At 46.0% G+C, this 9,680-nt stretch overlaps 3 protein-coding genes across 3 annotated transcripts in view; 2 read left to right on the top strand and 1 right to left on the bottom strand.

Annotated features, from left to right (window-relative positions):
• Positions 1–1,071: 1,071 nt before the first annotated feature.
• Pmar_PMAR016613 (hypothetical protein) lies at positions 1,072–2,561 on the bottom strand (the record flags this gene model as incomplete). The annotated part of the gene is made up of 7 exons (XM_002780373.1): positions 1,072–1,175; positions 1,249–1,410; positions 1,474–1,574; positions 1,621–1,758; positions 1,972–2,134; positions 2,178–2,224; positions 2,442–2,561. The coding sequence occupies 7 exons, from the start codon at positions 2,559–2,561 to the stop codon at positions 1,079–1,081; spliced, it is 828 nt and encodes a 275-aa protein (XP_002780419.1). The 3' UTR covers positions 1,072–1,078.
• Positions 2,562–3,909: 1,348 nt separating this feature from the next.
• On the top strand, positions 3,910–6,500 carry Pmar_PMAR016612 (hypothetical protein; the record flags this gene model as incomplete). Its single annotated transcript, XM_002780372.1, has 12 exons — positions 3,910–4,043; positions 4,088–4,142; positions 4,467–4,546; positions 4,596–4,683; positions 4,791–4,852; positions 5,012–5,133; positions 5,179–5,285; positions 5,337–5,491; positions 5,540–5,677; positions 5,882–6,031; positions 6,088–6,160; positions 6,235–6,500. The coding sequence occupies 12 exons, from the start codon at positions 3,910–3,912 to the stop codon at positions 6,328–6,330; spliced, it is 1,260 nt and encodes a 419-aa protein (XP_002780418.1). The 3' UTR covers positions 6,331–6,500.
• A 2,805-nt stretch (positions 6,501–9,305) lies between these two features.
• Pmar_PMAR016611 (hypothetical protein) overlaps positions 9,306–9,680 on the top strand; it is a gene marked incomplete at its 5' end in the record, with an annotated part of 1,516 nt that continues 1,141 nt past the window's right edge. The window contains 2 exons of the mRNA XM_002780371.1: positions 9,306–9,441; positions 9,485–9,537. Coding sequence (XP_002780417.1) covers positions 9,306–9,441; positions 9,485–9,537 — 189 coding nt within the window. The remainder of the gene's footprint in view (positions 9,442–9,484; positions 9,538–9,680) is intronic.

The following is a 9,680-nucleotide window of genomic DNA, read 5'->3' as shown; positions in this document are numbered from 1 at the left end:
TTTTCCTCGACGAAAACAATGGAACCCAAAAGATACTCAGGGGAAATATGGCGGCAACGACGTTGCCAGGTGACAGCGTGAGCAGTGGGAGAAAATTACGATCGACATCAACTCGTTGTTTGGGGTAAACTACACTACCAAAATCTCAAGCAGATGAAGGAGGATATGACACGGGGTAGTCTGGTGTATTCCTCCATCCGCCTTCCCTCGTCCAAGCCTTAGATGGACGAAGACTGCGTGCGAATGTATGGATCTCCTTAGTATGCATTTACAAGGGAATCTTCGTGCCACGAAGTGTGTAGCATTTTGGAGGGATCAGGATCACGGATCACGAGTAATGTAACATAGCAAAAAAGCCCCGTTACAGGATCACGGCATTTCAACACGTAAAGTACCACTGATCCGTAAACTGATCCTTTTCATGGATCAGAATCTTGATCCAATATTTGATCTGGATCAGAGGGTGATCCCTCGGGACCGAATGGATCACGGATCAACGAAATTTCTCAATTCGTCTGAGAATTTCTCAACCCCTTGATCTTTGGATCACGGATCAAGTTTTTTCTCAAGAATCATAGATCAGGATCAAAAATGAGGTTCACGCGAGATCCAGATCACAGATCACGGATCAGTATCAAAGTTCATGGATCGAGATCAACGGTCAAGGATCAGCATCAAAGATCACGGATCGAGATCAAGAATCACAGATCTGACTCACGCATCTCGGATCACGAAAGATTTGGCTCAGACGTCAAGATCAACGAGTGATCTGGATCATGTGCTTGATCCGTGGATCAGGATCCGCATACCGGCCCAGTATAACTTGCACGCCGCTTGATCTACCAATAGAATGAAGACGTGAGATTAGATGCTCGGCTCAGGATTCAGAGCATCACCCATGTCTAGATTCTTGAGCATGGATTTGACGTAAGCATTCGACCATGTAACCTTTTCCCGAGTCTGAACAAGTCTACGCTTGGCAGTCGCAGAAGATGCCCTCGATAACAATATGCATATCTCGGACCCAGACCGCCCTCCCTCTAGTATAACAACATCAACTCGTGAGAACACTGAAAGTTTATTGACTTGCTGACTGATCTTCGGGAGGCGTATCTTCATCATCGTTGCGAAGGATTCCCATCGTCCTACCATCCTTCTTCGTCCAGTCTTCCTCACTAAAAACAAACACCATAAAATGGCCAATAAACACTCTCCAAAACACGTGAAAAACTGATCAAAGATGCATACCTGGAGGACCCTGTTCCATCATCATCGTATTCTTCGGCTTTTCCTTCATGTCTGCTATCAACGACACCAAATCGTTCCTTCCGCCTTGCCCGACGAGCCAGCTCCTCCTCGTCTACCTCCACCCGGCCTCCCAGTGGGGACCGACTTCGGGAGCGCCCCCGCCTTAAACATAGACAGTTTCAATCGTAAAACTGCACATAACGTATTGCTCATTCATCCGCTCACCTCCGGCCTTTCCGAGGTTTTAAATCGATCCCTCGTGGCGCTAGCTTATGACCATCGCAATCGTAGCCTTTCTTGCTCAAATTCTGGCGGTAAAATTGCGACTGAAAAAAGTGACGGACGCTTTCGCTTGTGTTCCGTTGTATTTACATCTCGCCATGTTCGACCGGCCTGTTTAACGTCCTTATCCGTTGCCAATCGGAAAGAGAGCCGGAATGGCTTCTTTCCTTCCAGCTCGATCAGTTCACTCAACACCCACGGATCTCCAACTTTTGTTGTCGTGGGATGCTACAAAGAAGTCACTTTTAATACTACGAGAATCAAACACAGCTCCATTCCACAAAGAGACTGCGATGCCCTATCGCATAGCGGGTAGGGCATGACACACCCTATGAACGCATAGGGTCGCAGATCAAACGCACCGCGAGGAGCACACAATCTGCAGGTGCATATGCACACATGCGTGCAAGATAGGTGTGCGATCCCTCGACTCCCTAGTACCTCCATCGCAGCCTTCGCTCGGTCCTCAGTACCACATCGTACGTTGCAGGAATGATCATCCAACCATTCAACGCCAATTTCTTCCTTCTCCGTAGCACCGCCCGTATCCATCTCGACATCCCCTTCCGTTAACGCGTTACCACTGCAAAGGTCCGAGAAGTACCTGCATTACAAATAGCAAGCACCATTTCGCCACGGGCTATCACATGACTATCTCTGATGTGTTCATCTTCGTCACTCCAAACACGTGTAACTGAATGATGAATACTCCAGGCTTATCACGTGGGAATTATTGTCAAAGCATTCACAGTCGTATACCCCGAACATTTCCAATCAAACAAGTCACAATTTAGATATAACGAAATATCGCCTCTCCTACGACTGAATCTAGTCGCGAATAAATGCAAACTTTTTTTCAAAAAAAAGGAGACCTTCATTTCGAAAAACGACCGAGGGAATTGCAATCTTACTTTATCTAGGATAATGGATGCACCCTCTTGAGGCTCCCACCGTTTATTCCGATTGCCTTTAGCATCGCTGAGCGGCGCCTCTGCGGCAGGGATGGGATCATCGACAACGTCAGAGTACATAGTGAACCCTGTATAACACAGTGCTGGGGGAAAACCACATTCCAAGGAGATTCTGGGAAATTCTGCTTAGCATCCCTCTAATTCGTATATTAGTGGGAAACTCCTGAGCTCAGCTGAGGAGAGCGCACATATATTCCAACACCGTTATAGCATGATTTCCATTGAGCTCACTTAACCCAACTAAGTATCGGAGTGAAACTGCCAAAATCATCTCAGGTAGGCCTTGCCCGGGAAATCCACAGCCTACAATCCTCAGAGGGCCCCGAAATCGTAGGAGGAGAATAGCACACCCGTGTAACACAGGAATGAGCGGAAAACGGAAGTTGGGACAATTCCCTTTCCCAGAAAATCACCTCATCGCTTTCCGCTGATGGGTATGGATAGTAAAAACATAGTAAAAAATATATTTCGCGACTACTGCATATCACCGCGAATGTCGCGTTTTTCACAGAGCATTACGCCACTTCGCGTGAAACGGGTGGAACTCCAACAAGTAGTTGTTGATAATTGAGTTGAATGGCCACAATCAACAACACTCATCCATTCGATCGTCGGAATTGATATCACTACAAGCATGCTGAAAGGAAGAGTAATGAGCACACGTCTCAATTGTGCATTTGTGTTGCAATAAGGCGCTGTGTTTGCGTGCGAGTTCATACCACTCTTCTGGAAAATCATGCTCGCTCAACTCTACCCCACAGTATAGTTCTCCTTTGCTCCTGTGGGGTATCAGTGGTAGGAGTAGAAGACTTGAGGGATGGCGTGTGATTTCACAGGTGTTAACCAAATCGTAGTGGTCCATTAGTGGAAATGGATGCTTTCGAAACAATAGAGCGATAACAGCGGGCCTAAAGTTCAGGGCTTGGAACTTTGGGTGAGGGGAAGGACCCAAAAATGGCTTCACTGGGTATCACGAGGCTAAGGGGCTTCGAATTTTTTAGGTTGTCAGGAGTACTTGAAATGAATGGCAAATATGATACGCCCAGTAATTGAACCCAGTACCTCTCTCGAGCTCATTGAACATGCTAACCTCTAGACTGTTGTCTAATTAGGATATTTGGCTCGTGAGATACGCGATCACACTGAATACCATCCAGTATTACAGGCCGCTGAACACGAGGATTGGACGATCTGCCGTGACGACTAGTTCGTAGAAGTTAGGGGAACTGATCCTTCAATTCTACTCTCATTCGAATAAGAGGGCACCCGTCTAGTTGTGATCATCGCTGTGCTGTATGAATTCCAAATTCGTAGAAAAGCAATATGCAAATACGCAATATGGTTGAGAATACGTGCCGTGGCAGGTGTAATTCATAGCCAGTCTGCTGTGTAGTTCCTTCTAGTTTCTATGCCTCTATTCGAGAAAGGTGATGAGCCTTTCTTCGTAGCGAAGGTCGAGAGCACCTGTTGCTTGTGCAAGGGTATCGTCGGGGAGGGCTCCCCTACCTTCCCCACGCAGTTCTCACCAGAGAAGCCTACAAGGTACTACTGTGTGGGGGAGATCGGTCGATCAGTGATATTAGCAGGTACCTATGGGCGCATCTGGAGTGTGCTAAGCAGGAGGCTGGTGGGGTTCTACCGGTAGTACTCCTGTGGGGTACCACTGAGCGCTTTAGTTTTCTTTTCTTCGTGGGGTAAGAGGAACTGTATATTGACTGGAATAAGATTGGGGTATTGACACTCGTCGTGGAAATGAAATCGACTGCACTCGACCTCGCAGATTGCGAGTCTCAGTGTAAAGGAATATTACTTCATCTATGCATTTAATGATAGCATTTTAACACTCGTATCAGACTACACCTTATATTTTATCATTACGATGGAATTTAATTAAAACTATTTATATACCATATCTTTCTCCAATCAGCGTCCTTCCGCATGGTTACAGTTTGGTTCTTGGCTCAGGACGCGCCCGTTTGCAAGCATTGGAAGTTCCACGGTCGATGCCTTTACAAGGAGAAGTGTTTCTTTTCCCATCCTCAAGAGTAGCCAGTCGGTCCTTGAAGTCGTCAATCTACGATGAGGTCTCTTTAGAGTCTTGGAGGAGTACAATAGAAAGCAGGCCGAGATAGAGGAAAATGGTGGGCGGAAACGGAATAGAGGACCAGGGAAGAGAAATAAAGTACTCGGGTGAAGCCTTTTACCATATGGGATCGTTTGGGATGCGGGTATTCGATTTATGTTTTGGTCAATTTCCCTCTGAGGTGACTACAGTGCTGTCATGCGAAGGTACAAAACTACTCTCGAGCGTTTGTCTTCCGACGATTCCTCCTCGACACATATGGAATAGAGTAAGGATGAGGGTTAATTTAGTAGAATATTTGAGATGCTTTCGCGAGGAATTGAACCGAGGTCGCGCGGCTGGAAGGTGTAGATTTTACCATCCGACCAAATGTGCCGATGATACAACGGATTTGCAGATATCACACGTGATTTGATTTACTGTGTAGATTCCTTCGTAGTGGGTCGGGTGTGGTCGATGTGGCTGGAGGGAAAGGCGAGATAGGATTTGAGTTGAAGAATCTGAACGGCATCGAAGCCACCAATGTTGATCCACGACCGATGGATCTTCGTAAGAGCTTTCTATACGTGAATTCATCGTGATGTTTTTACACAGGTAAATTCGTCAAGAAATACGAGTGGGATATCTACAATCGCAATCCTCTCTGGCGGAAGTATCAAACGACATATGATAAAAACTCGAAACCCTCGCCACCCCGACATGTGCTCGCCTAGTTAATTTTTTTTCTGCTAAGGGAAAATTGCTGAACTCAGATTCGGGCGTTTTTCGATCCACCGTTGACTGACTGGGCCGCTGATATTGCACGAAGTACAGAAACGATTTCTGGGATATCTTCGGTCGTGGCGAACGTGGCGTGGTATAAAGAACATTTGGATAAGGCTAAACGCATCAAATGGATTCGACAGGGGTAGTCGGAGTCGAGGCTTCATTCGTCTTGGAGAAGTTGATCAATCAGGCACGAAGAGTTCTGTGAGTTGGCGAGTAATTTCACCGCGGATGAGGTCAGCACGGACGATCCTGATTTACCGGGGAGGAAGACTGCGACTAAGCCGGGGGCTGTCAAATTTAAGGAGCCCGCGTCCCCACCCCCGGAGTGAGATTTTCGTATGATGATTGGTATGAAAATTTCGACACACGTGCGTTGAAACTTCTATGAGAACGCAACTTCATCGAGTTGTTGAATCAAAGCACTTCGTCAACGATGACGTGTCCAAGGATGTGTCTTGTGATTGAGCATCTTCCCGATTGGCGTTTCGAATTCGCTGAGAAGTATATGTCGCGTATTGACCAATGGCAGATACGAGTCGATCGACGACTTGCAGACGGCCCTTGAGGTCTTGTCGAATGCATCGTTGGTGGTCGGGTTACATTCAGACCAGGCCACAGAAAGGATCGTCGATTTCGCACTGGCGGCTGGCAAGCCGTTCGCTGTCGTGCCGTGTTGTGTGTAGGTTGAAAGGGGAGGACTTATGATTGTTGATTATTTCCCTTTGGTGGAATTAGGTATCAAAAATGCTTCCCTGATCGAAAACTTCCTAATGGTCAACTTGTGAATACATATGATGAGTTCATAACGGTAAGTGAACGGATGCGAATTTGCCTTTGACGTTGAGGATCGCTGTCTTCTTCCGACCGGTGTGTTCATGTCAGTACATATGCGCCAAAGACCCTCGAATAAGAACGCAAGCGTTGGGTTTTGACGGTCGCAACATTGCTGTATATCTACCACTACCTGATGATATCTAAAGCGCATTGGAGGAGGGGCTACGACCAATGCACAGCAGCTCTTACGATCGGTACAACTATAATACTCGTTTTACGACCCTTATGGCTATTACCACTTCACAATAGTGTTGCAGATTGACCGTTGTAAAAGCTCCTCTAGAAGTGGGGGGGTGTATGTTTGAATACGTCGCAGTAGTGCTGGAGTTGAGTTGGCAAGGTGGTGATGTTGTTCTGTAGTGAGCTGTGGGGAATCCGTCGCGCCCAGATCTATGATGCATGTGAGGAGGGAAGTTACTGCGTGGTGTGGAGGTGATGTCTGTTGGTGTTAGATCCGTAGTGTTGTGATCCTAGGGATGGTGAACTCGACATAACGATAATGGAGTTGATAAGAGACTTAATAGTAGTCCATCTATGATTGCGAATACGGAAATATCTAGCTTAGCTTATCACAATCTGAATGGACTATATATTTTGGAGCGATCGCACAAAAAGGGTAATTGACAACGCAACCTCAGAGAGGGCCGGATTGAAGGACTCTAATCAATACGACCGAATCGACCCCGTTAGGGTCGACGGTTTCGGATACTCATGCGGATATCTTGGCGAGCGATGATGGCACAAATATATAAAATGCGAGTAATACATCAATCTTCATATACAACATGTTCAGCAGTGGTGGTGGTGGCTATTGGAATAAGGTCCAGAATAGTAGCATAATACCGAAGGACCGAAGTCTCGACGATCGAGATGAAAATTACGCGATTCTAACCACGTCTTGTGTTGATGACAGTTTGAGTGGGAAGTAAGAAAGAATATACAAATGCTAAAGTGAGAGAAAACGTGACTATGGTGAATTGTCGCTCCCCTTACCCCATCTCCAATGTTGAGAGGACCCCGAGCTGAACACGTTTGCATTTGTGTGAAGGGACGCGGGCTGATGTGTCATATTTTTACGATACACTGGAGCGCAGGTCCAGGCTTGTATGGGCAAGTTGAAGCAATCGTAATAAGTGTCGCGTGCCACACGGCAGTGGCCCGACGAGAGTCGAATTATTTGACTCTCCTCGTGCCACTGCCACCGTCATTATTCGACTCGAATAGCAGAGCCGAAGTATCAAACTACTTCGGCGAGCTACTTGACGCACAGAGAAACCGGAATTCACTCAGTCAACGAAGCAACTGAAGGACGCCACTCGAATTGGAGAGTGGTGCAACCGATCGAGGCCGAAGTGATAGCGGTCCTTATGTGCTGAAGCATCTCGAATCGAGTCCATCCCGAAATTTGTCCTCTATCTTGGTAAGTTCAATAGAAAGCAAATGTGGAAAAAGACACGCAGTGATAGAAAGAGAAAGCTCCCTCGCAATGTTGAGACGAACGTCTTATAAATGTGAAACCTGCGTCCTTCCTCAGCATTGGCGTGGAGGTAGGGGGTCGAAGAGTTTTGCTTTTAACTGTTGTTTGGGAGACCTTGGGAGAACTTGAGTTCCGCCTCGAGTACGCATGCGGTGGAATACTTCCCGTAGAAACTCAAGTATTTGCATAGGAACTTGAAGTATTAGAAAGTGTTTACTTGAAGAGCGAAATAAAATGCCGGAATTACTCAAGGCTACTTGAGGTATACTTGAGGTACACTTGAGGTATACCTGAGGTTTACCTGAGGTATACTCGAGGTATACTTGAGGTATACTTGAGGTATACTTGAGGTATACTCGAGGTATACTCGAGGTATACTTGAGGTATACTCGAGGTATACTTGAGGTATACTCGAGGTATACTTGAGGTATACTTGAGGTATACTTGAGGTATACTTGAGGTATACTTGAGGTATACTTGAGGTATACTTGAGGTGTACTCGAGGTATACTTGAGGTATACTTGAGGTATACTTGAGGTATACTCGAGGTATACTTGAGTTTGATGTGCAATTTGCCCCCATCTAATTCACATCATCAAAATCGTAGAAAATGAGATCTGCTAGTCAGTCGTATACAAGCACTAAACCTGCGGAGGTTCTATCCCGGCGTGGGAGTATTTTTCAATTGATGTTTTTCGCTAGTGTTGGGATTCTTGTATGAGAAGATCCTAGACCGCAAGGCTATTCAGAAACGGATTTCTTTCAACACATGGGGAAATATTTTCACTAGGATTTGATGGGTGCTCTGTTTCCACGATGGTGGCTGAGTCTAGGAGTAGTTGTTGTAGCAGCGGTTGTTATATTAATTATTAATATCAATTCGTAATTCGTACCACACCAACGGGTCCTTCTATGTTCACTTCCGACCGTCTTCAGTCCTCTATCAGAGAGGAGGAATCATCAATGTTTGTCTCTCCGGAAAAGGAGCATTCTGTAGTCGATACGGGAAGTCCCTCAGTGGTGGGTAATAAGGATAATGTAGCTTCAGCAGATTGTATGGACTCCCATTGGAGGGTACCATTGGGAATTAACTACGTTCGGAGGGGAGTGGTATGTGATTTAGACCTCTATCGGAGCGGACCCTGATCACAATGTTGATATCGTTAGACAATTAGTAGAATTTATGAGCAATATGAATGAAGCCAATGGTGAGTCTTCCACATTTCCGTCACGAGCTAGATCTGGTCCTATTCGACAGGTTATTATGGAACCGCAAATGATGATGATGCTTTCCCTTCCGGGGGTATTGAGGACTTTTTCGGCGGAGCTGGAGGAAGGAGCATCGAGAGACTGGGTTACCCACTTTCAATGTGTGTCCAAGGCGATGGGTATTACTTTCAATTATCAGAAGATGATCTACGCAAGGTGGGTGGATTTGAACCTCTTTTGTATCTTACCGTCTCAACCTAAAGATTCTCCGATCAGGTGTTTGGAAGGTATGGTGAAGTACGCCTCATTGAGGTAACTGGTCTCGGTAGGGATGTGGCCCACGTGTATTATGATCAACTTGAAGATGCACAGAATGCTATAGAGGATCTCAATGACAAGGCACTAATGTATTTTCTCTTACCTTGTGAACCAGATGGTCCTTGTTAAGATCTTAAAAGGAGTTCAAGGCGTCCTACGTGTCGTATGGGGTCTATACAAATCTCCTTCGACATTTACTTCGCCGACTATGACAACGATTAATGAACAGCAGCCTCAACTCCCAGCTAACGGTAGTAATGCAGGTAGAAGGAATGTCATTATGGTATTCTGAAGGTACGGGTGACTTCGTGTATGGGAAAGGCTTGGAAGGAGCAGTGGTTGATAGTGTAAGTGGTGCTTGCTGTGATGATGCTACTCTTAACAGGTAAAGGGCTAGTTTGTATTTCGTGGGTGATTTTTTTTCGGCCGTCAGGTTGTTATCTGAGCTACGTAATGGATCCTCCTCGTTAAATGGTGATGATGAACTGAC

Source organism: Perkinsus marinus (assembly GCF_000006405.1).
Source record: "Perkinsus marinus ATCC 50983 genomic scaffold scf_1104296944406, whole genome shotgun sequence".
Taxonomy (NCBI): domain Eukaryota; phylum Perkinsozoa; order Perkinsida; family Perkinsidae; genus Perkinsus; species Perkinsus marinus.
This window is presented reverse-complemented; position numbering and strand designations above follow the sequence as displayed.